The 26,325-nt window shown below is 42.1% G+C and overlaps 2 protein-coding genes across 9 annotated transcripts in view; one reads left to right on the top strand and one right to left on the bottom strand.

Annotated features, from left to right (window-relative positions):
- MAPT (microtubule associated protein tau) overlaps positions 1-15,212 on the top strand; it is a 182,222-nt gene extending 167,010 nt beyond the window's left edge. For 2 of the 5 annotated variants that reach the window (XM_063138300.1, XM_063138299.1), the window contains 3 exons: positions 3,230-3,311; positions 5,706-5,818; positions 14,489-15,211. In XM_063138300.1, the coding sequence (XP_062994370.1) occupies positions 3,230-3,311; positions 5,706-5,818; positions 14,489-14,704 (411 nt within the window). In that variant the 3' untranslated portion in view covers positions 14,705-15,211. Of the gene's footprint in view, positions 1-3,229; positions 3,312-5,705; positions 5,819-13,747; positions 13,878-14,488 lie in introns of all 5 variants that reach the window. The other 3 variants (XM_063138304.1, XM_063138303.1, XM_063138302.1) reach the window with 3 other exon arrangements.
- Positions 15,213-19,560: 4,348 nt separating this feature from the next.
- The window catches only part of KANSL1 (KAT8 regulatory NSL complex subunit 1), a 179,688-nt gene continuing 172,923 nt past the window's right edge, over positions 19,561-26,325 (bottom strand). For all 4 annotated transcript variants that reach the window (XM_063138704.1, XM_063138703.1, XM_063138705.1 and 1 more), the window contains one exon: positions 19,561-21,735. In XM_063138704.1, the coding sequence (XP_062994774.1) occupies positions 21,508-21,735 (228 nt within the window). In that variant the 3' untranslated portion in view covers positions 19,561-21,507. The remainder of the gene's footprint in view (positions 21,736-26,325) is intronic.

Raw genomic sequence — 26,325 nt, 5'->3', positions numbered from 1 at the left:
GCACTTGTTGGATTATGTTGGATTATGTTATGGATAAAGTATTATATGTTAACATTTATATATTCAAGTAATCTGTTATGTATCTGATTTTTTTTCTATGTATGGTATGTTAAATTGTTATATTTGTTTGTATTTATTTAGTAGTCTAATAAAAAATAAATAAAAAAAAAGAAGAGAAAGAAATTACTTCTCAAATGCCGTAACTTCAAAGCGCCTGGTGTAATCTCTCCGACTTTCTCACGACTTCTTTACGCGCCATGCATTTCAGCTTCCTGCAGATCCTGGCATCAGTTAGTGTTTTGGAAAGCTCCCGCCCCCCCCCCCCCCCCGGAAGCACACTCACCTCCCACTGAGTGTGTAGGATTTGGCCTTGAGGAGATAAGCTATGGAGGGAGCTGACTCCCAGCTGGGGAATCACCCGTGAGAGCTTCCTCCCCCACTGGTATAGGCTGGCTGGTGTCTGGTGCTGCGTCTTCTAGTTCTGAATCTGATTCTGATTGATTACCTGAAACACCTTCTCCCGAAACAGGGGCAGTAGGGTTAGACATGACACCACTATGGGTTTTTTGGTTTTTATGGTCTGCTTGTTATGCTATGTTACTAAAAGAAATAAGGAGATGGGGGGGGGGACTTTTCTTTGTTCTACCGTATTTCTTCGATTCTAAGACGCTATCGGTTGTAAGACGCACACTAATTTCAGTATCACCAACAGAACAAAAGCTTTGATTCTAAAAAATAATAAACACACCTGCGATTCTAAGACGCACCCCGTTTTTAGAGATGTTTATATGGGGGGAAAATGTGTCTTAGAATCGAAGAAATACAGTAATTGATTTTAGCCTAGTGGGACTCCTATGAGCGAAATCTTTGGTTCATTGTAAAACTGGAGAAGAAATATTAAGGAACTAACCCACGAGCATTGAAGAAACCATTCTCATAAAGAAGTGGCTAACTGGGCTTTCCTCATCTGCTTTCTTCTGCTGGTGACATCAAAAGTATTAGATTTTGTATCAATAGGACAGATGAAAAAGGAGATCCTTTTAACTGAGATCTATTTACTTGAGATTTCACCTGTCTGGAGTCCATATAACCCATTTTATCACAATCTCTAAGGCTGGTTAGGATCTTTAGAATTCCTTTTCTGCTTTCACTACCCATAGTTTGCATATAGATTGCTCTTTGCCATGGATCTAAACCATTATAATTTCAATTGTTTCAGTGGAAGCTTACTCATTTCTGGTTCCTCTTCTAGCAGCTGGATTTTCTACTGGGCTGTGACAGCTTGTAGTTGAGAATTCTGAAAAAATTATAGCCTTCCCAGGCCCAAAGTGGAAAGAGCCACTGAGAACTGGAACCTCTAAAACGCTCCTCTGGAGGTGGGAGCAGGAAGGGAAAGCGCAGTTAACAGCTGTAAGTTGAATGGGGGAGGTACCAGATAATGATTGACAGCTGAGGAACTTACCCATTACACGGTTCCAAATGCTGAGCACACCATTGATTGGTGGCTTGAGAGGGGTACAGACAGCAAGGATGGACTGGGAGGATGCTGGGAATATGCCATTTGTCTTTTCTCAATTTGTATTCCTTTCCACAATTTCATTAATGCTTGTTGTAACCTGATTTCCACTAATACAATATTTGCTTTTATCTGTACTTTTCATGCATGTTTGTACATTTGTTAACTTGTGTTCACAATTTGAAAGTTCAAGAATGCTTTGTTAGAATTTTATTATTAAGGCAACCCAACATGGGTTTTAGCCAAATACAAGATCAGAATCATGATATACAAACATTACATTATCCCAGCGCCATATATGGTGTTCTATATGTAACTATTTGAAGTTCAGGAATGCTTTGTTTAAAAGTATCTTCCCACCACACACACCCCAGTAACGATGTGAAATGGTTCAATGTGTCACAATTGTACGGTGATGGTAATGATTTTAATAGATAATTCATAGTAAAGAATATTACACATGCGAAGTTTTGTGATGGTATTCAATGTAACCATTTTATTTTATTTTTTTGCTTAACTATGGGCTTTGGAAATTCAGTTGTTTTGGTATATTTTTGAGAGTTGGGCAGACAACAGTGAATTTTGATGAACTTTTGCTGTGATTGCATGCTTTCAGAATATGTTTTATTTCTGGACAAATGAATCTTTACTACAATATGCTTACAATCCCAATGTTTCAGGTACCATTCGTACTGTCACAATAGTTTTTAAACGTCCTTTATAAAAACAACAACCCTTTCAATGCACATTGACTATTTCTGTTCTTTCAGTTTTTGTGGACATAAACCTTAAGTTTTACATCAGAAAAGGTATTTAGTTTGTTCTGGTTTTTTACATTTTCTTTAGCATATTTTATTTGATTATACCTCTCTTTCTGTCCCCCACCCTTTCTGTACACTTTTCCACTCTCATTTAAGCACCTTTAATTACCATTGTTTTCCCACCTCTCTTCTGGATGTGTGATAAAGAATTTGTGCATGCTGTAGAAATGAATAAACATAATGACAGTTATAGCCACAAGTGATCTTGCAAGACGTTTTAAACCTTTGTGGCAGTGCTTGCAACTATAAAATAAATAATGGCTTTCTACTGCCTTTAGAATCATTGATTATATTTTTTATTCTTATAATATATGAATGGAAAGTTTAAAACTATATATATGGAACAGATTAATTTTTATGCATGGCTACATCAATTGGATTCCCACTTAATTTAAAAATAAATTTATAAAGTTGAGCTAGTTTGGAATAACATGGACATAAATTAAGGTAACAAATATATTAGAAACAAGGGAAGATTGAAGTATATATTTTCTTTAAAACGAGCATAATTAATTTTTAGAATAGTAGATACACTTGCTTGGAAAAATGGATGATATATTTTTATATCTATTTTACTCATGTATGGTGGTCCTTGTTACTTTTCTTTAAATCTTTAAAAACCAATCAGTCAAAGTCTGTGCATGCTTGCCTGTGGTTGGGAGACTTTGCTACGACCTGTGCTTTGGTTTCACAGTTACTGGTGGAACACTTTTCTTCTGCCTGTGCTTGTTTGATCAATCTTTTAGGTTTTCAAACGGCATTTCTTTTCCAGTTGGGTTCCAGTGTGTCATCTGTCTCACTTTTTCTGCTTATTTTAGGCAAACATACTTTTCCAAATTAAAATACACCCAGCCCCAAACACTGTATGCACTTTTTCATTTTGTTCTCACAGGTACAAATTGTTTACAAGCCAGTGGATCTCAGCCATGTAACATCCAAATGTGGGTCTTTGGACAATATTCATCATAAACCAGGTGATGTTGATGACTATATATGTGTGTGTTTTGTTTTATTTTTTTAAAAAAGCATATGATTGTTTTTATACTGCTTTTGCAAACACTGAGATGGCAGATAGGAAAGGAAGGAAGGAAGTGCAAGAAGGGTAGGAAAGTTATATCTGCCAAATATCTGAAAGATAGGCTTCTTCCGATGGAGGGCTTGCCTCTACTAACAGCTGGCCTGAGTGAGAGATGTGCATATTTGAAAAACATTGGATTTAGTCATCTTCATGATTCCTGTCAATTCCTGGTTCACACTGTTATCCTGGAACAGCCTAGATGCACAACTATCATGTCATAGTCATGTGACATTTCAAGTTACTATGAATCACAGTGATTTATATCTTAACCACCTCCCATTTACAGTATTTCAAATGCTTTATGTGGGGCTTCTCTCAAAGAATGTTAAAAAATCTCAGCTAGTTTAAAATGCAGCACCAGATTGCAAAATTCAAGGTGCCGGTGCATACCAATAAAACTTCAAACAGTTTGGGGCAAGGATATCTGAAAGACCACCTCCTCCCCTATGAACCTGCACATAGTTTTAAGATCCTCTTTGGATGTCTTTCTGTGTATCCCGCCACCAAGAGAGGATATGGTTGGTGGTAACCTGGGATAGGGCAGCATCCCACTTGTGGAATGTTCTCCCAAGAGAGGTTAGAGTGGTCTCTTTGTTTAGGTTTAGACAAGGTGCTAAACCTAAACATAGCTTTTTAGAATTTTAAATATATTAGCTCTGCACTCTGTTTTTAAGATTCTCTCTTGCTCTTAGTTTTGCTGTAGGTGATGTTTTAATGATTTTATGGGAGCTCTTTTCAGACTGAAAAGTGACTCATTTATTTATGAATAAATAAATAATAAAAGAAATATGAATTATGATGCTGATGATGACTTGATTAATACTTAATAACTTCACAAACAATTGACTTATGCAGGAATTTCTCCAGTGGTTCTCCTGTAGAGGAAAGACCCTTGATTACTGGCTGCCTTCCAAGGCATTTACTGAAGTCCTCTGCCTTTACAAGGCTCTGCTAGATATATCTTTTTAAAATAAGTTGTTGAAATTGTCAGGACCCTGCATGCAGCCTTTTTCATCCTGGTTCCCTTCAAATGTTGTGGACTACAAGTTCCAGCATTCCTGATCATTGGCTATTCTGGTTGGGGCTGATAGGAGTAGAAGTCTAAAACCTCTGGAGGCTACCAAGTTGGGAAAGGCTGATGTGGACTGCAGGAAGGGCATACAGGCCTACTGTGGGGAATAAATCTCATCTAGAAGCCCTCTAATACACACAAGCCAGTAGGCTAATTTGTCCAGGTGTAGTGGCTAGGTATAGTGGCTAGGGGTGCAACCTCCTGTTGCTGCCTTGGTTCCTAGAGCCGGGGGCCCATGAGAGAGGGAGGGTCACACCAGTCTAAATCAGGGGTGCAGAACCTCTTTCAGAGAAGTTTGGGAGGGGGCTGTATTCCAGTGGCTGGTAGGGCTAAAGGCAAAAGGGGTGGGATCAAAAATGCCAATATATTTTAGCTTAAAACACTTACTAGCAGTAATTCGGAGCTGCATTTCAACCTTTTAGAATGCCGAGAGCAACTGCACAGAAGCTGGGAAACCATCAAATGATGGGACCAGGGGAAGGGAATGTTGCCGTATGGGAACCCCCAATGGACCACATTTGGCCCCTGGTGCTAAGGCTCTGCACCCCTGGTCTAGACTATTAATAGTATATATTCCCTTGGTATATTAGACATCTGCAAACTTGTTAACATTTAATGTAAAACTTGCACAATTGTGACATGTTTCACTGTTGGTGTTTACTTTCATTACAAACTGAGCTGCACATAGTCAAATGAACAAGCCACAAATTAGCAGTAGGTGAAACAAAACACACATTCGTGAAAATTCCTGCCCTATAGCCATAGTTTACACACTGAACAAGTCTCTCCAAGGGAAATGTTTCTTGACTTTATAGTTCAAGCCCATCCTGCCCAATATCTTCCAACTCACCTCTCCTTTCCTCTTATCTGTTGATTACCAGTATACCACTACTATTACAGTATTTTGCATTTAGCTCAGATGGCACTATTAGACGATAATTACCACTTCTTCTGATGCTGAATGGAGTATGGACATGTAATAAAACTTGAGGTCAAAGTAAATTTACAAATTGTGTGAGGTTGGCATTATTCTGTTCAGTGAACTTGTAGGGTGCTCTGCTTCCTACGAATATAATTTATTATTTGCTTCTGCTTAACTCTAAAGTTAAGAGACCAAACACATCACCTTCTCAAGGGAAAGCAGCACATTAAAAAGAGCGACATTATGGTGTATTCACCTTTTGGCATCTGTTAACCCTGTACTTATTTCTTCCATAGGTGGTGGGCTGGTGGAGGTGAAATCTGAGAAACTGGACTTCAAAGATAAAGTGCAATCGAAAATTGGCTCATTAGATAACATTACTCATACCCCTGGAGGAGGAAATAAAAAGGTAAACATTCTGCCTCTCGATATTCTCTGTGGATGGGAAGTCTTCCCAAGGTAATAACAGGCCAGAAATTGCATTTGGCTGTTGAACAGTAACGTCTCTGTCAAGTCCATTGCTTATTTGAACCTTATTTTTTAAACTGGCTTTCATTACCTTTAATGTCCCCACTTTTTACCATACTTTATCTGTAAATATCTCCAATACCTACTAAAGACCATTACGACATTCACCAAACTAGCAGTGAAGGGTTATTTGCTCAGCAGCTTTCCCCACTCGGAATTAAAAGGGAGCTGCCTGATGGACTAACTACACATTACATACTCTGATGGCTACTTTTTATGCTTACCGTATTTCTTCGATTGTAAGACGCACACTAATTTCAGTACCACCAACAGAAAAAAAAAAAACCTAAGACACACCTGCGATTTTAAGACGCACCCCATTTTTAGAGATGTTTATATGGGGGGGAAAGTGTGTCTTAGAATCGAAGAAATAGGGTATGTCCTTAACTGGTGCATGTTGCTCCTACTCCTCTCTTATTGATCTGATTGAGAGCGAAAAAGAACTGGGGAAGGGATACCTAACCCTTTCCTTGTACTAAATGACTCTGTCCGGGTCCCCACATATGTTTGCACATAACATGTATGCTGGCTTGGACGGAGTGCTCATTAGTTGCTTTTTAAAATCATTTCTTATATTTTACCCTTCAGAAGGATTCTGTCCTTCTCCATCAAGTTTTACATATTTTCCAAGAGGCATCTGAGGGTGCATACAGACATACCTCTGAAAGACATACCTCTGAAAGCATACCCACAATGTTGTGTCTGTTCCTTTCCAGCACTTTGCTTAGAAAAAGGCAGTTCTCTGAGTTGAACCTGAAGGTGACTGTGCACAGTGTTAAGTGCCTGGTGGCTTTGACATCGCAATCCCATTTCCTCATCCCTTCATCCCAAGAGCAGACTTACAACTTAAAATACCTTTTTGTAAAGGCACCATATGAACTTTCTTTTTTCATGGTAGGACAACAAGCAGGAAAGTTTAACTCCTTCTCTGACTAACCAACTGGGCTTACCTTGCCAGCTAGTGAGGGCTTCCCTCTCAGTTTTTGGCTCTTGGCAAAGAGGAGCAGTGTGGCTGAGCTCCAGGGTATAGGCCTAAAACCTCCGCCCACTGACAGTAGGGGAAAAGACAAAAAAGAAGGGGGGGGGGGAAGCAGAGGCAGACATGGGTGTTGCTTTCTCTTTCCCTTCATCTGCTTCCCATTAAAGGGCTACAGGTGAGAGAAGTGGGAAACGCAGACCAAGCTTAAACAGAAGAGGGAATTTCTCCCAACCCCTGAGAAATATAACAATAACACAGCAATTGTGTTGGGTGCACTGGTGACAATAAATGTAGATAAAGCAATATTAATAATGATTTTTTAAAATACATATTTAATTTTTCAATCTAGTTAAGTGTGTGTATATGTGTGTCTGTGTACAAAAACAATGGGAACAAATACAAGATATATATCAAACCAGTAAAAATGCAATGTTGTGGTGTTCTATACCTAAAAATAACCATTCCAAATATCAAACGCCGGGAACGTCTCTGTTAGTAAAACACGTATAGCTGAGCATATTTTTTCTTCAAATTCTCTACGCTTTGTTTTTTCCTACTCTGTCTCTTCTTAAAAAAAAGTCCTCTTACCTGTTTCTTCAATCTCTTCAGTCAAACTATTTTTCAAGCGCGCATGGCCCTCAGGGCCCCCTTCAAAAAGTGCACCCAGTGCGGGAGCAAATTGCTGCTGTCGGACGGACATAAACTTCGTGTCCTCCATCTTGGAGAGGGGCACAAAGTGGAAGCTTGCCCAAATTGCCAAGCCTTCTCCAAACAAACAAGACAACATAGGCCAGACAAATTGCGGGCTGAGCTGTGGAACAGAGCACTAGTGGCGGTTGACACCCCAAGGTCTGTTATGGCTTCTGCCTCAGCATCTACGATACCAGATGTATCGACAATCCCAGCTCCTGTCTCTCTGTCTGGATCTTGAACAGACAGAGCACATAAAGGCACCTCATCAATGCCGGGAAAGGCCCTTACAGCCTCAATGGCAAAGAAGCTGTCTAGGGCACCAAAACCGTGTGAGGTGCAGAAAAAGAGGAAGAGGCCGATGCACAAGGATGAATGGCCGTCCAAACCCCGTAGATTGGTACTGACTCATCATCTTTCTAACTCACCGACCCTGGAACTGATGGGAGCATCGGTACCGACAACAGTAGATCTGCCAGTACCGATGATCAACATCATACCACTCACTTTGACATTGGAGGGTGAGATTAGGGATTCCTCCCCACTGCTGCACAGGGAGCATAGTCCAGCAGTAATCTGGTCCAGGAGAGGCTCACCTCAATCTAGGGGCATGCCTACTTCATCTCAAGACTGCAGAACAGATCACAGAGGTTCCCCAGATTCGGTGTGTTCAATTGATCACCAATACCAAGAGCAGGAACGCTACAACTATCCAGGGCCACAACACCGATCCTGTTCTCCTAGATCCGAGTGAGACAGACAGACGGAATGGTCATTGCCACCTAGGTCAGCCTACTGCTGTAGGGATTGGCATGGTATACATGACCCTTACCATTATGGTTATGGATATCCACCATCGCCAAGGAATCGGAAGTGCCATCAGCATCAGCAACGCATCCTACTCAGGACCAATGCTTTTGCCAGCCAGCAGCACCACCGCCACTGGTATCTGCTGAGACTGAACCATCGCTGTCGGATCAGGCCTCAAGGGCAAAGCAGTCTCCCCTCTCAGGAGGTCCTTTGATCTCGAGACCGACACCTTCACCACGATGTGGCATTGAAAAGGAAAATGCTTCTCAATGTGGGGCTTCTCCAGGGTCAGCCACTGACGACTACTATTCCGATATGGCATCGTATTCCTCTATTGCGCTTTTGATTTCCTCAGCAGAAGGAGTCATTGGAACTCAAGGTTCAATTTCACCATCAGAAGATCTGGGGCATTTTTCTGACCAGATTCAAAGGATGGCGCAATCATTAGGGATAGGGACCCACCATCCAATACAGAGGGTACTGGATCCCATATTTGATGTAGTGCATACAGAGGCTACCATGCCTGTGGTAGTCCTGTTTCTTCCAAGCAGTGCAGCAGTCCTGGAAAACCTCGGCATCAATGGGCCCAACATCAAAAAGGTTTCAAAATATGTATAGAATTCTAGAAAAAGATGCTGAATTTCTACTCAGACATCCTCAGCCTAATTCGATTATTGTGGAATCGGTTCAGGGATGTTCACAACTAATCCATTCTGCTCCAGTAGATAAGGAAGGTCATCGACTGGACCTTATGCTGCACAGACTGTATTCTTCTGCAGCCCTCAATCTCAAGGTCTCTAATTACCAGGCCACTATGGCTAGGTATCAGATGTTTCTGTGGGGGAAAAATGGGATTGCTGTGTGACAATCTAGGGGAAGATCAAAGAGAACTAGCACACGTTTTTCAAACAGAAGCAACATGTCTAGCAAGACAACAGATAAACACGGTTAGGCATCAAGCAGATTGTGGGGCTAAAGTCATGGTTGGCGCTGTGGCACTGAGAAGACATGCTTGGTTAAGATCAGGTGGCCTGTCTCAAGAGGCTAGGACAAGAATGGAGGACCACCCATTTGATGGGGCAGGCCTCTTTAATTCAAAAGCAGTTAAGGCTATGGACTTTGTTCAAAAAGTGAAAATACGGCTAAGAAAATGGGTCTAAGCCCCATGCCTCAACAACCAAGACTGAAACATTGGTACCAACAACCAAATTCTAACTATACCCGTTATCAAGGGAACGGTCAACATTCCCCTTTTGGGTGTCCATTGGTAAATGTATGTATCAAAGCCGACTATTCATTCATTCCTCCCAGGAGAACTGAGGGATTTGAGCGGGAATCCTCCTAGACATGTGCAGTAGATTGAGGGGGAGGGTTCCCGCCAAAAGTCTCAGCTATGGAAAAATCTATGGCCACCAATTTTGATGGCTTTAAAAGGTGTATAGACAAATTAATGGAGGATAAGGCTATCAATGGCTACAAGTTATGATGGCTATATATTACCTCCTGTATCAGAGGCAGTAGGCCTCTGTATACCTATTGTTGGGGAACAGTGGCTTGTGGGCTTCTCAAGGGCATCTGTGTAACTAGAACGTAGGACTAGATAGGCCTTTGATCTGATCCATTATGGCTCTTCTTATGTTCTGTGCCCCTGGTGGAGGTCCTTGGTTTACTACAGTCAAGACTGAACCAGAGGCTTTGCCTCAATACCTTGAGATGCATACTATAGCTCTTGATAGCATTTGGGGGTGAGGTCAAATCCTCTCTTGTCACTATTCCCATGTGAAGTGCTTCCTTCAGTACATAAGTTCCTATTTCCTTCCTTCCCAAGTATATAAGTTCCTATTTTGGAAGTTGTCCTTACCAAAACACCTTTAATGCAATGCTGGGGTACTTGCAGCCTTCCAGATGTTGCTGGACTACAACTCCCACCATACTCGTCATTGACCATGCAGCTGGGGCTTATGGGAATTCGAGTCTAATAACGTCTGGAAGGCCACTTGGATCAGCCTGGGGGGGATCTACACTACTGCTTTAAAGCGCTTTATTACAGTTTTGACAACTGTTGGGGCCCAGGACACACTGCATATACAGGTTTCAAAACGTTTTCAAAGTGCTTTAAAGCGCTTTAAAAGCAGTAGTGCAGATCCCCCCCTGGTCTTTGCCATCCATGTTCGTTGACAACTTTTGCTGATGCTGCCTTGTGGGAGGCAGGCTTTGCAGCAAGTGCTATGACCACTTCCTACTTTGGAAGTCTGAATAGTCCTTTCCCACCTAGGATGTGGAGCAGCTGCAGTACATCCCTTTTTCTGCCTGCTGCCCTACTACTAAATGAAAAAGAAGAATTGGACAGGGTGACGTTCTCTTTGGTTTAGTTGATAGGTCAGTGGGCTGACTCACCAGTGTGATGATCGGACAAGCACAGTGCGGGTTCTGTAGGCATGGGGTCTCCTGCGTGTTAGGTCAGACACCTCCTGTGCCCCCTTCCTCTTATTCCTAGTTCCTTGTTTTCCCATCTTTTGGTGCTTCCTGTTTTCCCTCAAGTGAGTTTGCCTTTTGGTAGACTGTTTTATTAACTTAGTTTTTTTTAATCAGACTGATTGCTATCTTCCAAGATATGAGAGGGAAATTATTTCCCACCTTGCGATTTAAGTTGGTTGGCCTTGCCTTTGGAGACCCAGGAGAGCTGAGCTTTCCAGCCTGCTGTCCTACTAATTAAACAAGGGGAAATTCACGGTAAGTCCAGCTTCCCTTTTAATTGCACAAATGTGCAAGTAGCACTTAAATAGTTTTTTTAAAAAACAACAGACAGTCTGAAGCATGGACCAAAGGCAACAACTAAATAGGAGGTGAGTATGCCTGTTGATTTGCAGCACCTATGAGAGAGAAATTGGCCTCACCCAGCTGGAGAAATAAATGTGTCATCTCCTGGTTTTAGGTATGTCTGTATGCTCCCAAAGAGGTGCAGGTAAACAACTTGGTGCCCTCCAATCTTTTGGACTACAACTCCCATCATCCCCAAACAGCATGGCCCGTGGCAAGGAATTATGGGGATTGTAGTTCAGAACACCCGGAGGGCAGCAAGTTGCATATCTCTGCTCTAATGTTTCAAAAAGGGCAGCGGGGTGTGATGTCCTGTTCTTTCAGCTCCTTTGGAAACTAAGACAATGTCTGATATGGTTCATATACAATTACTATAATGTACACTTGACAGTCCATAGGCAGACAGATACAAGGATGGCCGACACAGTTATTCTGTCAGGTCAGCTTGCAGAGCTGCTTCCTCCCACTGAAGTCAATGATATGTAGTTAGAAGTTAATTGCACACCTCTATGGTGCGGGTTTGCTTACCTTCCACAACAGCACGATGTGTTAGCAGGTGGTGATACCTGTTATCTTCATGCTGTGAAAAGCTTCACTTGCTGGCTCCTGTATATCACACTGTTGTTAGAAGTACAAAAGCAGCCCAGGCGGAGTTATTTTCCTCATAAGTTGGTGATCAAATTCAGGCAGAACCTTTGGCCCTTAACAGCAGGAATGCAACATATGTTTTGAAACAACATTCTGGGAGTTATGCAGGAATAGAATTAATTCTTTTTCTTTGTTTGTATTTGCCTCATCTGTTGCGCCTGTCTCGGGGAGGGAGGCTCTACTCACGTGCATTTCAGCCCTTTCTTCTCAGACGCATCTCATTTTAATGAACTTGTAAAACTTCCTAGCTCTCATTGGCTCCTTCCAGTAAGTGCACTGGCTTCTGATGGGAGAACTTCTCTGCTTCCTTATCCTTCTCTCACTGCCATTCACACACCTTCTGGCCTTCACCACCCTCCACTTCTTTCACTACTTTTCTCCTTGCTGCATTTCCTGGACTACAGTTGCTGGACTATTTCAGGGTATCTGAGAAGGAAAATCTTGCAGGCACTCTTGAGCAGGGGGTTGGACTCGATGGCAGTATAGGCCCCTTCCAACTCTACTATTCTATGATTCTATGAGTAGAAGTGAACCTAAGTACGACTTTGGACCCACATGGCTGTGTTGCAGGAAGAAAGAGGCACCAGTGAATGGTGGTGGCATGAGAAACCAGACTAGAATTAAAGGGGGAATTCATGAGGATGAGGAGGTTTAATGTAGTTAGAACATCTGAATTATCTGCTCTGTCCCCCACTGTGTTTTTTTCCTGAGAGAAGTTAAAACTTTGCAACATTTCGGCCTAATCTACACCAAGCAGGATATTGCACAATGAAAGCGGTATATAAAGGCAGGAGCCACACTGCTGCTTTATAGCGGTATTGAAGTGCGCTGGCAACTGTTGGGTCCCATTGACACACCCCATATACCGCTTTCATACCGCTGTACCCTGCTTGGTGTGGCTCCTGCCTTTTATATACCACTTTCATACTGCTTCCATAGTGCAATAGATGAGGCCTTCCATTGTTAACGTTCGGCACCTGCTTTTTGACTTGGTGGGCGCAGTGTGATTGTGCTCCCCAAAAGTGAGGCCATTTAGGAAGAATCCTGCTGAGGAATAAGAACAAATGATGCCACTTCTGACATTTTCATGATTTAACTTAGTTGCTAATTGTAGAGAAAAGAGATTATAGATTTTGGAGCAAAGTTCTAGGGAGGTTAAAAGGCATGTTAATGGATGTATATAATATGCCTAACAAGTACCATTGATTTCAGTGGTTCTGCTTTAAGTGTGGCGAAGTCTAAATCTAGCCCATTGGTTGCACTCAATTATTCTCCCCCACTAGCTGAACTTTGCAAGCTTCCATCATGGAGGAGCTGCAGTTAGTTGCTTACATGTAGAACAGTATGCTGGGTAGGGGACAGAGGTCTGCCCGCTCCCACCCCCACCCTGTAGGATGCTATAGATCTTTTAAGTGTTTACTTCTGGGAGATACTGCTCTAACTTTTAAAAATGTGATGTGATCCTTGGGATCTTTACAAAAAGCCATCAGGCTGTTTATGTGGATTAGTTTGCAAGACATCTTTGATAATTTCAGACTCATTGTAAGTGTAATTGTAGGCGAATAGTTTGCAAGCTCATGAGATTCTGCAGCCATCCTCTGAATAGGACATGATAGTACCAGAACATGCTATGTGGTGGTCCAGGTCAAATCAGTGCTATGTAATCCTTATTCCCTAGCTCTTAAATTCTCCATCACTAGTTCCTGTGGCTTCTTTTACACACTGCAGTTGTATTTCTTATACTCTATCCTCCTCCATTTCCATATGTCCCTCCCTCCCCATTGGTTTTTTTTTTTTTGTTTCATGTCATCTTATTTGACGATGCTATTTCGCATCCCACTGACCTTCTCCACCCACATGCAGAGAGAGAAGGGCAAGGAAGACACGAACGGTGCACAAAACTGCCCCAATAAGACTGGGCTTCGTTCCCCCATCATGGAGCCCTCCATCCCTGAGGAGAGCCCATTCCCCGACTTGCACCCATGTGATGCCAGTAAGTAGTTACTTGTTGTCATGACCTTTGTGAGAGCGAGAAGGGAGTTAGATACCAAAAGTTTAAAGGTGTGGGGAGGGAACAAACCATACTAGTTGTGTCTTTTTTGTTGTTGTTGTTGGATAAAAAGCTGATGTTCTATAGTATCAACTTTTTTGTTTTGTTTTGTTAAAGATACCTTTTAAATCTTGTGGACTAAGACTTGGATCAGCCCTCAGATCTTTGGTATTCCAATGGTGGGAGAAAGTGCTTCTATAAGAAGGCAACAATTTTGCACAAGTCATCTCGTCCTATCACCCAGTTTGCTTTATATCAACAGTATACAATTTATTTAGGATTCCCAGAACAAGGAAACATGGACATCAGGTCTTTTACAATGATACCTATTGGATCATATATCAAAATTTGAGACCCTGGCTTTTCCCAATCCTGAACAGACACCAGCGCATTTGCAAAAACAGCAGTGTTGAGGAGAAGACCTGTGGCTGAGTGAACCACTTGGCATACCAGCCAAACACTAGCTAAGGTGGTTGGTGGGAAAGGGTGTCAACTTCCTCCAATTTTTCCTCTCTTACTTTTCTGTCCTCACCTACAACTTTGTCTCGTTCCAGATTGAGAGTCACAAGTTGACCTTTCGTGAGAACGCCAAAGCCAAGACTGACCATGGAGCTGAAATTGTCTATAAATCGCCCACTGTTTCCGGAGATACCTCTCCACGTCGCCTTAGCAACGTCTCCTCCACTGGAAGCATCAACATGGTGGACTCCCCACAGCTTGCCACATTGGCTGATGAAGTTTCTGCTTCCTTGGCCAAGCAAGGCTTGTGATTGTGTTTAAGTGGGTGGAGAGAATAAGAAGAGACAAATCCACTCTGGCCTTTCTTCCCTTCTTTTTTTTACATCTGCATCCCCTGCCATTCCTTTTTTTTTCTATTAATGGGATAACTGTTTTAACCTGTTCCCCCATTATCATTTATTCATTTATCTCTGGTCTCAGGATTTAAAATTATTAACAACTTAGAAACACCTGGTTTCCAATTATCTCCATCTCCTAAAAAAAGGTCATCAGTTCTCAGGCAAAATTATATTGCTTTAGATTTCCACCTTGAGAAAGAGGGGTGTGGTGTTTGCTGCTCCACTTGTGTAGTAGCTGGTCAAGTTTGTCCCCATGAAGATAGAAAAGAACCTCTCACATTGATGGTTTAGCAATCTTCCTAATCAACCCCTGTTGTTTTCCTGCTATGTTGCAGACATTTGTGTTAGTGTAGGTCTGGAGAAGACTTCAAATGTACACACACACACACATACACACACACACACACACACACTTTTCAGTGTGAAATATCATCTACCGAAAGACCTGGGGAAAGGGGCAAAAACTCAGTTTCAATACATGCACACCTTTCTTTACTTTTATCTTTAGTATCTTCCTGAATGGAGTGCAGCTATGGTCGTATCACTGCATACAAGAGCGAATACTTCGCTCATGTAATTAAAAAGCACCAGGACAAACTGCATTTAAATCCTGTTAGTTCCCTTTGCACACTTGTTTAAATGACACGTTCTGAGGGACAGGGTTACACCTTGTGTTTCTTCTGTTTAATGAAAAAATAACCTTCAAATTAAAGGTTATTGGAGTGGACTTATACATAGAGTAGACCCATTGAAATCAGTGGGATTTATGTTACTCTTAGTCAAGCGTCTGGATCAACCCATTGCTTTTAGTTTTTCATACCCATGACTAGTGCCATTTTTTCTTCCCCTTCTTCCACTGCAGTTTCTAATGCAAAACAGCCACCCTGCCTCCTGCAGCTTCTTCTAACCTACCCAAATAGTCCATTATGTTAGACAAATCTCTTTGCTCCTCCCATAGCATTTCTATGACTATGTAGGAAATTGGCAGCTTCACAGCATACAAGGCTTGGTAAATAGATTTGCTCCTTGTGCTCAGTCCAATAGGCCTGGCTGTTTCTCTTCGTTTCTATGAAAAGGTTGCATGTGTATAGGTAGAGATGTGGATCTAGTTCCCCCCCCTTTTTTTTTTAAGACACATACACTTGTTAAAGATATGCACATGTGTCATGAGGGAATGATAATTCCTTGGGAGGACATCATTTTTAGCAGAATGTGCATCTGTCTGGTGCTCTGATCATAACATATTTGTTACTTGATGCGTGTGTATCTGAAAGAAGCAAACACTGTAGATAGAAGTTTCATATCACCTTAAAACAAAGTTTTTCAATGGAGCTAGTTCATACATTTAGTTATGAGTGTGTGCATTGTTCATGCAGGTGTGGCTGTTGCAAAGAAAATCTACACCACAAAGCACCAAGCAGGGACTTAAATTCCATTCAGTTTCAAACCTGTTTAGCTCACTGTTGTTTCAGACTGGCAGGGAAAAGCCAAAAAACAGCACGTGGTGCAAACCTGTGTTCAGTCTTCTGAACATGCTGCATATTTGTATTAGCTCAACAAGCTGTGATACTAGCAGAGCTCTGTAGTCCACCTATTGGAGTTGGGGAGTTTGCTTGAATGATATGTGTCCTCTTTGCAAACCAATTTCATCATTACCTTTTATAATTTGTGGTTTGAACTGCACCTGTGCAACTGTGCCTGTGCTTTGGGAAGAGGCAGTGCCCCTCAATAGGCCCAGTCCACCCAAGCTAACTGAAAATATTGTAACATCAGAGTACATGGACCCCAATCCAAGTGCAGCCCTTATTGACCTGGTTCAGACAACACACTAAACCATGCCACTTGTGGTTAAGCGGCATGGTTTAGCGTGTTGTCTGAACCAGGCCATTGGCTCCACTGAGTGTTGGTTGCCCCCCACTACGACTGTGTGAGCTGGTGTAATAGTCAAATCTTTGTCATCCAGATATTTCCAAGCAGAGCAGCTCCACCCTGCCCCCAAACACATTGCATTTTTTGGGGGGGAGTAATCAACAAAATAACAAACCAGAAAAGGGCGTCCTCCTACTTAAAATCTAAAACATATTTCCATGAACAGAAACACTACGTATACAGGAGGGCAGCCAATTTTTGTTAGGAGTTGTGAATAATACAGATTCTACAGTGTATTGTCTTCCCCTTCATACATGCATATAGGTTGTCTGAACACATTTGAAAATTGCCAGATGGGGGAGATAAAGTTGCCTTAACTACAAAACACAAACAGAAAAGAACTAAGCATTTCCAAATATACGACATGCTTTTTAAAGCAAGTTCACCACTAGGTGTATATAGAAATGGGGGTGGGGGTGGGGTGAGACTTGTCCTTCGGGATGGGTGGAATAAGGAAATATGTCGAGTTAGTTACAGCGTGCTGTTTAAAATTTGGTACAGCATTGAGGGTCTGCATTTACTCTGCTGCCTGGTTGTGGGATTGGCATGTCGGTGTTCCAATCCTTTTGTCATGGAACATAAGGTTCCACAGCAGTTTATTACAGGAAAGGGCTCATTTCCTAGCATGTTATTGAGCCCCCAACATGTGGATTAGGGTCTTTATACCATGATTCAAGTTCTCCCAAAAGAACTTTGTGCATTCTTCTCTTTCCAGCCACTTCCTCTCCAAAAAAGGCTTAGTACTCATAGCTCTGGAAATATCCCAGATTATTCTACGGCACCTACTTAGACTATCACCACCCTTGCACAAATTCCTTAGTACCGCTTTTTGTTTAGATTTTGAACACAATGTATGAGGCAGCACAGTACTAAAGAACATGTCTTAGCATGTTCTAGTTTTTGATGCTTACGCAGCAAAATAAATCTTTCTAAAGAATCTGTTTCTAATTGAAAAGTGCCACAACTAATACTATCCCATTTACTTTATGTTTTTGAAATCTCTTTTCCAGGGGAGTAACATAGCAGGAAAATATCTAACAAAACACACTTCTATTTCCACTTACTGTTTCACCATCACTCAAAATGTAATGCTATGTTCATCAATGGCACTATAAAATCACCGTATCCTTTGTGTGAATAAAGTTGCATAAAATTCAAGTGGAAGTCACTTGCTAAAAATCAGGTCAATTGAGGGCTGGGGAGTGGTTATTGTCTCGTTTCTATGCGCAGAACATCCAGTAGAATGATAAAGTGAACTGGGATTTATGGGCTAAGATGAAGCAGGATGGGATAATGTGAGAGAAAAGGAACAAATGGCTTAGAATGTTACTTTGTAATTATTTCTCCCTAAGGCAGTGCTCAAGTGGTACAGAGGGGGTCATCAGCACATCAACAGTCATCCTTCAATCATCTCCAATGACTGTATGATACCGTATTTAAAATAAAACTTGTGGTTATCTTGGTATTTATGTTAGGAAGTTTTTAGATATTTTATCTTAAAGGTGAACAAACTTGGAGATCCTTCCACTGAGAACTTGCACTCAGCCATTGTCAGTTTTTGGTTTCTATTTCTTCATGCTGAAGATGGAGGCTTGCCATTTTATTTAGGGCTTATGCAGTCAGCTTTATAAGATCACCCCCTTCTCCAATCTTCTCTCACATGTTAAGCGCCCTGGCCTCCATCCACTTAATTCATTTCTCAAATCCTCCCATTCAAGCGTAGGACACGTTACTGAAATGTTTGAATTACTTTTCCCCACCTCCATTTTGCTAACTCGCTAAATCATAGTTTCCCAGCCTAGATTTTGATTTTATGGCTCATTTTAGAACACACAGGCATCACTTTTGCAGATGGTTAGACCATGAGGGTTTCAATCTAGGGCCATGACAAACTGACTGGTGGACGTCTTGTCTTGGTATATAATATACATATCTAGGGGACTGAAAAAGTGTTACAACTTGGAAGATGAAATCATGGTTTTGAAGTTAAAAAGAAAAGACATGGGCTTTTACATGAACTTGGAAGCATCAAAAAGGGACAATGGAGTTTGGAAGACCCCACAATTCCCTTTAAAATTTTTCAGGGGGAGGGGAAACAGGGAGGGGGTGGGAAGGGAGTGCGATCTTCGTATGATCATCCTAGCTTAGTTACCTGTCTGTGACTGTCCATATTGTACTTGTGTGTTTTAACAACTGGTTTACACTGACTGTTGCTGTAAAAGTGAATTTGGAAATAAAAAACATTACTACAATATTAAATCAGTTGTCTTTGTTGGTGGGATGGCATGGATTAGAGTGGTGAGAAAGCCAGAGAATTCTAGCCACAGCTGGTTCCCACAATGTTATAAAGTCGTTTCCACTTTCATACGCTCAATCCTTTGTAAATACTTGTCATAGCATCAACCTAAAACAGGTGGGGGCAACTTGTAGTACAACACATCTGGAGGGTCACTCCTCTTGAGTGACTATGCTGGCCACAAATTACCATTGCCCACCTTGACAAAAATATGCATGAGACACTCTGTTTCATTCACTGTAAGCTGGGTCTCACCTTCCAGAAAAGCTAGGCTGAACTTTTCCCTCTCTTTACTCCACATCCCACAAATGCAGGTATTCTATTAACTACAAGACTATATTTTTTAAAAAGCCGTTTATCTTTGAAATGTAGAACTGCTCCCAGATTTATTTAGTCACTCGCATTTTGACAGCTGCTCTTGCTCTTCTTCGTCATTCCCAGCTATTTCTTCCTCTTACGACTAACCCTCAGCATCTTCGTTAGTATCTCATCCACTCTTTCCTCTCGTCATTTTTTCCAAAGAAGACGTTTAGCACAATTCTATTAACTTTTTAATTTTTTTAATCTTTTTTTTTTTATAAGCACACATTTGTGCTTTGGCCAACAGAATCAAGACATTAAACAAAGATCAGCTTCTCTGAAGAAAAGCATTTCTATATAACAAGGACATTACACAGCTTGAAGCAGGAAAAGAAATATTTACAAAATACAAGGTGGGATTTTTTGTAGATTTTTCCTTTATAACGCTAAAAGGGTTATTCAGAATTTTCAACCTTATAAATAGAAAAGCACTTAATGCAGAGGGATATGGTAGCATTGGGTTTTTCCTCTTTTTAAAAGAAATTAAACTAGAACAGAACCAAAAATATTAGGTAATGTTGAAAATTGTGAAAAAACCCCAACCATTAAGCAGTTTAGCTACTATTTCGTTACAATTACAAAATGAGAAAAAATGTATTTTTTTCCTTTTTGGTGATGTGATTAATACAGAAGACAGGCGCAATGCTAACAACAGGACAGGGACCAACAGCCACACCGCTAGGGTCAGAAAAACATTACAGATGGATCGGTGTGCAGAATCTGGTTGTCACGCAGGATGGGAGGTGATGGCAGTGGCCTTTTAAAATTAAAATAAATCCAAACCTATTGAGCTTTGGTGATAGTCAGCCCAAGAAGTTCTCAGAAGAAGGAAAGAAATTTGACAGAAGTTTGCTTTCAAATAAGTTTTGTGTGTAAGGGGAGTTAAAACAGTGGTGAAAAACAAAGTCCTATTTTTCTAGGTACTCAAACATACCTTAATGTAAGATGCAATCTCAAGCAATGCATAACACTACATAATTTTTATAGAGTGTGGAAGAAAAGAAACAAGAACAGTGACATACCATCCTCATTAAAATATGGCTTGTGGATCTTGGGTGGCAAGTAGTTGTATCCTGTGACATTTCTCCCAGTACTTAAGGCTCAACACTACTATATTGCAATCTAGCAGCAGATTGCAACTTTCAAACTAATGGGCAGAGTGCAAACTTAAGAAAGGAACACAGAAGTGTTAATTATTAATAGCAGGTAAAGGAAAGAGAATTACAAATCACATTTAGAAAAGGAAGTCTAAGTGTTCTATCATGGAAAATTCGTTTTGAAATGCTGGGCAGACAGAGAGCCCTCTCCCCACTCTTAACTTGCTAGTAAAAACAATAATAATCCTAAACAACACCATATGATCTGAGTGGAACTGCTCCAAAATCATACCTAGGGTGCTGATGGGAAATTGCCTTTTCTAGCACAAATAAGAACACTTCCTCTTTATCATGGAGAGGTCAATTCAAAAGCAGTCATGGACAGCAGAAAAAAATAATGCAGTACAAGGCGAAGTGAGTGAGTGGAGTGGAAGAGCTCCTTGGAGCTCACAAACGGGAAGCCATCCCTTAGGATAACAAGTGATAGAGGGTTTTGCATTGCAAGTGCTTTCTAGTGCCAGTAGGGCCCATGAGCAGAACAGATAGTGAGGGAAGCTGTATTCAGAAGACATCACTTTTCACCACTAATTTCAATCCACTAGAATCTTCGGGGAGGGAGAGGGCACGGTGATGGTGGTAGGTGAGGAGAACAGACATTGAACAGCAAAAAAAAAAAAAAAAGGGGGGGGGGAGGAGGGAGTAAATAGAAGGTAAAAGTACCCTTTCACCAGAGAACTAATTCCTGGGTCAGTTAGTCAGTTTCACTCTTCTGGTTGAGAAGTGTACACCAAAGCATAGGAAAGGGAGAAAAGTTTGCTCTCATCAGACCACACAGCACTGGAGAAGGTGTGCGTGACAAGGAAACATGGAAAGAAAGGAAAAAAAAATAAAACAGTTTCTAAACTCCTTAAATTCACTAAAAACTGTGAAAATTCCCGGCAGGATGTTTGAATATCAAACGCAGATTTCAGAAGCTTTAATGCCAAGAGTTAGTTTGGTGGATTGCTTTTTGCTCTAATCTTCCTGTCCATCTCTTATCTGTGTGTTGGCCGCTGAATTGTGGCCACTGCCCCTGGGTTCCGGCTCTTGAGGCAAGCAGGGGTTGGTGATGTGGGTGCTCCATCTGTTTCTCGGGAGGGCTTGCTGCCGGATGTGCGCCGTGTGCATCGTGATGACCGGTCCTGGGGATCCAACTGGTCCTCGCACTCTGTCTTGGGGTTGTAGGACAGCGGAAAGCTGCGTCGTTCCCAGGGCTGTACAGTCTGAAAGGTGAAGGATGGCTGGTCAGTAAGATTTCAACATTCATCTGCTCTTCATCCCATACCATTTAGAAAATCTCAGAGCCATTACCTGCTTACCCACGTCCAAGACAGCAATACGTCAGTAATTAGATCTAGACATGACAAAAATTGAGGCTAATAAAGATGCTGCATTGTTTGGATAGCAGGAAATGAATCAGAATTTGAAGATTGGGGCCTTATATAAAAAAGCTCTTGTTTCAAGAACGCATCCCAATGGTTGCCTAAACTGTTCTTGAAAATCATAGAATCATAGAATAGCAGAGTAGGAAGGGGCCTAAAAGGCCATTGAGTCCAACCCCCTCCTGCTCAATGCAGGAATCCACCCTACAGCATACTTGACAGATGGTTGCTGTCAGATCATGAGAGGGAGGATTTCTCAGGGAAATGCAGGCCTCTAAGGTTCCTTTTTTAGCCACGCAGCTGCTTTGTAACATGTCCCATTAGAATTGCAAAACGTTGAGGTGAGGCTCAGTAGTGCTTTATATTTCTCCAGGGCAAGAGGGAGCTGCTGGCTAAGGCGCCATCTTAAGCTGATGTCATAGAATCATAGAATAGCAGAGTTGGAAGGGGCCTACAAGGCCATCGAGTCCAACCCCCTGCTCAATGCAGGAATCCACCCTAAAGCATCCCCGACAGATGCTTGTCCAGCTGCCTCTTGAAGGCCTCTAGTGTGGGAGAGCCCACAACCTCCCTAGGTAACTGATTCCATTGTCGCACTGCTTCCTGTAACTTGAGCCTGTTATTCCGTGTCCTGCACTCTGGGAGGATCGAGAAGAGATCCTGGCCCTCCTCTGTGTGACAACCTTTTAAGTATTTGAAGAGTGCTATCATGTCTCCCCTCAATCTTCTCTTCTCCAGGCTAAACATGCCCAGTTCTTTCAGTCTCTCTTCATAGGGCTTTGTTTCCAGACCCCTGATCATCCTGGTTGCCCTCCTCTGAACACGCTCCAGCTTGTCTGCGTCCTTCTTGAATTGTGGAGCCCAGAACTGGACACAATACTCTATATGAGGCCTAACCAGGGCCGAATAGAGAAGAACCAGTACCTCCCGTGATTTGGAAGCTATACTTCTATTAATGCAGCCCAAAATAGCATTTACATTTCTTGCAGCCATATTGTACTGTTGGCTCATATTCAGCTTGTGATCTACAACAATTCCAAGCTCCTTCTCGTTTGTAGTATTGCTGAGCCAAGTATCCCCCATCTTGTAACTCTGCATTTGGTTTCTATTTCCTAGATGTAGAACTTGGCATTTATCCCTATTAAATTTCATTCTGTTGTTTTCAGCCCAGCACTCCAGCCTATCAAGATCACTTTGAAGTTTATTTCTGTCTTCCAGGGTATTAGCTATCCCACCCAATTTTGTGTCATCTGCAAATTTGATAAGCGTTCCCTGCACCTCCTCGTTCAAACCATTAATAAAAATGTTGAAGAGCACTGGGCCCAGGACTGAGCCCTGTGGTAGCCCACTCGTTGCCTCTCCCCAGTTTGAGAAGGTTCCATTGATAAGCACTCTTTGAGTCCGATTCTGTAGCCAATTGTGAATCTACCTAATAGTTGTTCCATCTAGCAAACTTTTAGCTAGTTTGTTAATCAGAATATCATGGGGCACTTTGTTAAAAGATTTGCTGAAGTCAATATATATAACGTTCACAGCATTCCCAGAGTCCACAAGGGAAGTTAGTTACCCAATCAAAATATGAGATTAGCTTAGTCTGGCAGGATTTGGTTTTGACAAATCCATGCTGGCTTCTAGTAATCACTGCATTGTTTTCAAGGTGCTTACAGATTGACTTCTTTATAATCTGCTCCAGAATTTTCCCAGGGACATATGTCAGACTGACTGGTCTGTAGTTCCCAGGTTCCTCCTTTTTGCCCTTTTTGAAGATAGGGACGTTAGACCTCCTTCAGTCGTCTGGCACCTCACCCGTCTTCCATGATTGTGCAAAGATAAGCGACAGTGGTTCTGAGAGTTCTTCCGCTAGCTCCTTCATTACTCTAGGATGCAGTTCATCAGGCCCTGGAGATTTGAACTCATTCAAGGAAATTAGGTGTTCCTTGACCATTTGTTTATCAATCTCAAACTGGAATCCTGCCCCCTCAACTTCTGCTTCACTTTTTCCAGGGGGGTCATAAACCCGCTTTTGGGAGAAGACTGAGCCAAAGTAGGAATTGAGCACTTCAGCCTTTTCTTTGTCATCTGTTATCAATTTGCCATCCTCATTAAGCAATCTCCAGAGATCCCACAACTTTCCTGGACAGTGTTACAGAGTCACAGAAACATAGAATAGTAGAGTTGGAAAGGGCTATAAGGCCATCGAGTCCAACACCTTGCTCATTGCAGTAATCTACCTTAAAACATACTTGATTGTCTAGCTGCCTCTTGAAGACCCCTAGTGTGTGAGAGCCCACGACCTCCCTTAGGATTTGGTTCCATTGTACTGCTCTAACAGTCAAGAAGTTTTTCCTGATGTCCAGCCACAATCTGGCTTCCTGTAACTTGAGCCCGTTATTCCATGTCCTGCACTCTGGGAGGATCGAGAAGAGATCCTGGCCCTCCTCTGTGTGACAACCTTTCAAGTATTTGAAGAGTGCTATCATGTCTTCCCTCAATCTTCTCTTCTCCAGGCTAAACATGCCCAGTTCTTTCAGTCTCTCCTCATAGGGCTTTGTTTCCAGACCCCTGATCATCCTCGTTGCCCTCCTCTGAACACGCTCCAGCTTGTCTACATCATCATCCTTCTTGAAGTGTGGAGCCCCGAACTGGACGCAGTACTCAAGATGAGGCCTAACCAGTGCCAAATAGAGGGGAACCAGTATCTCATGCAATTTGGAAGCTATACTTCTATTAATGCAGCCCAAAATAGCATTTACCTTTTTGCAGCCCCATCACACTCATATTCAGCTTGTGATCTACAACAATTCCAAAACCCTTCTCACTTGTAGCATTGCTGAGCCAAGTATCCCCCATCTTGTAACTGTTCATTTGGTTTCTTTTTTTTCTGAGGGTAGAACTTGGCATTTATCCCTATGGAATTTCATTCTGTTGTTTTCAGCCCAGCGCTCCAGCCTATCAAGATCACTTTGAAGTTTGTTTCTGTCTTCCATGGAATTAGCTATCCCACCCCCCAAAAAAATTCATCTGCAAATTTGATAAATATTTCCTGCACCTCCTCGTCCAAATCATTAATAAAAAATGTTGAAGAGCACTGGGCCAAGGACAGAACCCTGCGGTACCCCACTTGTTACCTCCCCCCAGTTTGAGAAGGTTCCATTGATAAGCACTCTTTGAGACTGATTCTGTAGCCAACTGTGGATTGTAGGCATTGTTTCTTTGACATGACCCAAAGATGTACTTACTCAAGCTATGTGAGAGCTATTGAAAATCACCTTAAACTGAAATCAAGTCAGGTTGCTTACCTGTCTTCGAGTGGTCATCTATGCATTCACACATATGAGCTCTGCGCCTGCATGGAGCTCGCTCCAGGTACTTCCAATAGCTGTGGAAAACTTTTGGGCAGGAACCCACTCCCTGCTGCAACTGCACATGTCCTAATGGTTTCTGCCTAGCCCTCGGTTCCGCTATTGTGGCCCCTAGGCCTGAAGGGCAGAATAATATAATTAATAACACTGTAGAGGGGTGGCTGGGCAAAGGACATTCCCTCTATTCGGTTTTTCTGTACTGACCACCAGGTCAGGAACAACCTCACCAACATCAATATGGCAGGACACACCTTCTACATGTCTCTTCACATGTCGAAACCCCTCAGGAACCAGTTCTGTAGTGTCCTCATACGGAGGTGAGCAAAGGGAACAACAGCCGTGGTAGCTGACATCAGGCCCAGAAGCTTTTGAATGGTACTTGCCCAGACAGAACTGAGGCCCCAAATCTCTCTGGCGAGATGGAGCAACGTCCATGCCCTGCTATCAAGTCCAGAGTGACACTGATAATATCTATCCTTCTTTGAGGCACTAGCAATGACTTCTTGACATTGACACAGAGTCCCAAGTTGTCGAGCAGTCAAAGGGCAGTAGTTATTGCACCCATAAGTTGGTACCGTGTACACGCCATGAGAAACCAGTTGTCAGTATACTTTTATGCCCTTTTGCCTGATATGGGCACAGACGGTGGCCCTACACTTGGTGAATAAGCAAAGCGTCATAGTGACTCTGAAAGGTAAGACCTGAAATTGTAAGGGTTGGCCACATATCATAAATCGAAGAAACTGCTGGCTCGACTCCTCGATGGAAACATGAAAATATGCATCCTTCAGGTCTATGATGGCAAACTAGTCTTGCCTGTGCATCAAAGGAAGGATAGGAATCATTGTGACCATTCTGAATTTCTTCGGCGTGCTGAAGAAGTTTACTCCTCTTAAGTCCAGAATCGGATGAAGTTCTTCATCCTTTTACGGGACTGTGAAGTACTAGGAGTAAAACCCTTTTAGCATCTCAGAAGGAAGAACTGGTTGGATTGCTCCCTTTTCGAAAGGAGTATTCAGAGAGAACCAGAGTGGGTTGCATTACTTTGAGGCCCGAAAAAGGAGAGAGG

The sequence above is a fragment of the Elgaria multicarinata genome, chromosome 11 (genome assembly GCF_023053635.1).
Source record: "Elgaria multicarinata webbii isolate HBS135686 ecotype San Diego chromosome 11, rElgMul1.1.pri, whole genome shotgun sequence".
Classification (NCBI taxonomy): domain Eukaryota; kingdom Metazoa; phylum Chordata; class Lepidosauria; order Squamata; family Anguidae; genus Elgaria; species Elgaria multicarinata.
This window is presented reverse-complemented; position numbering and strand designations above follow the sequence as displayed.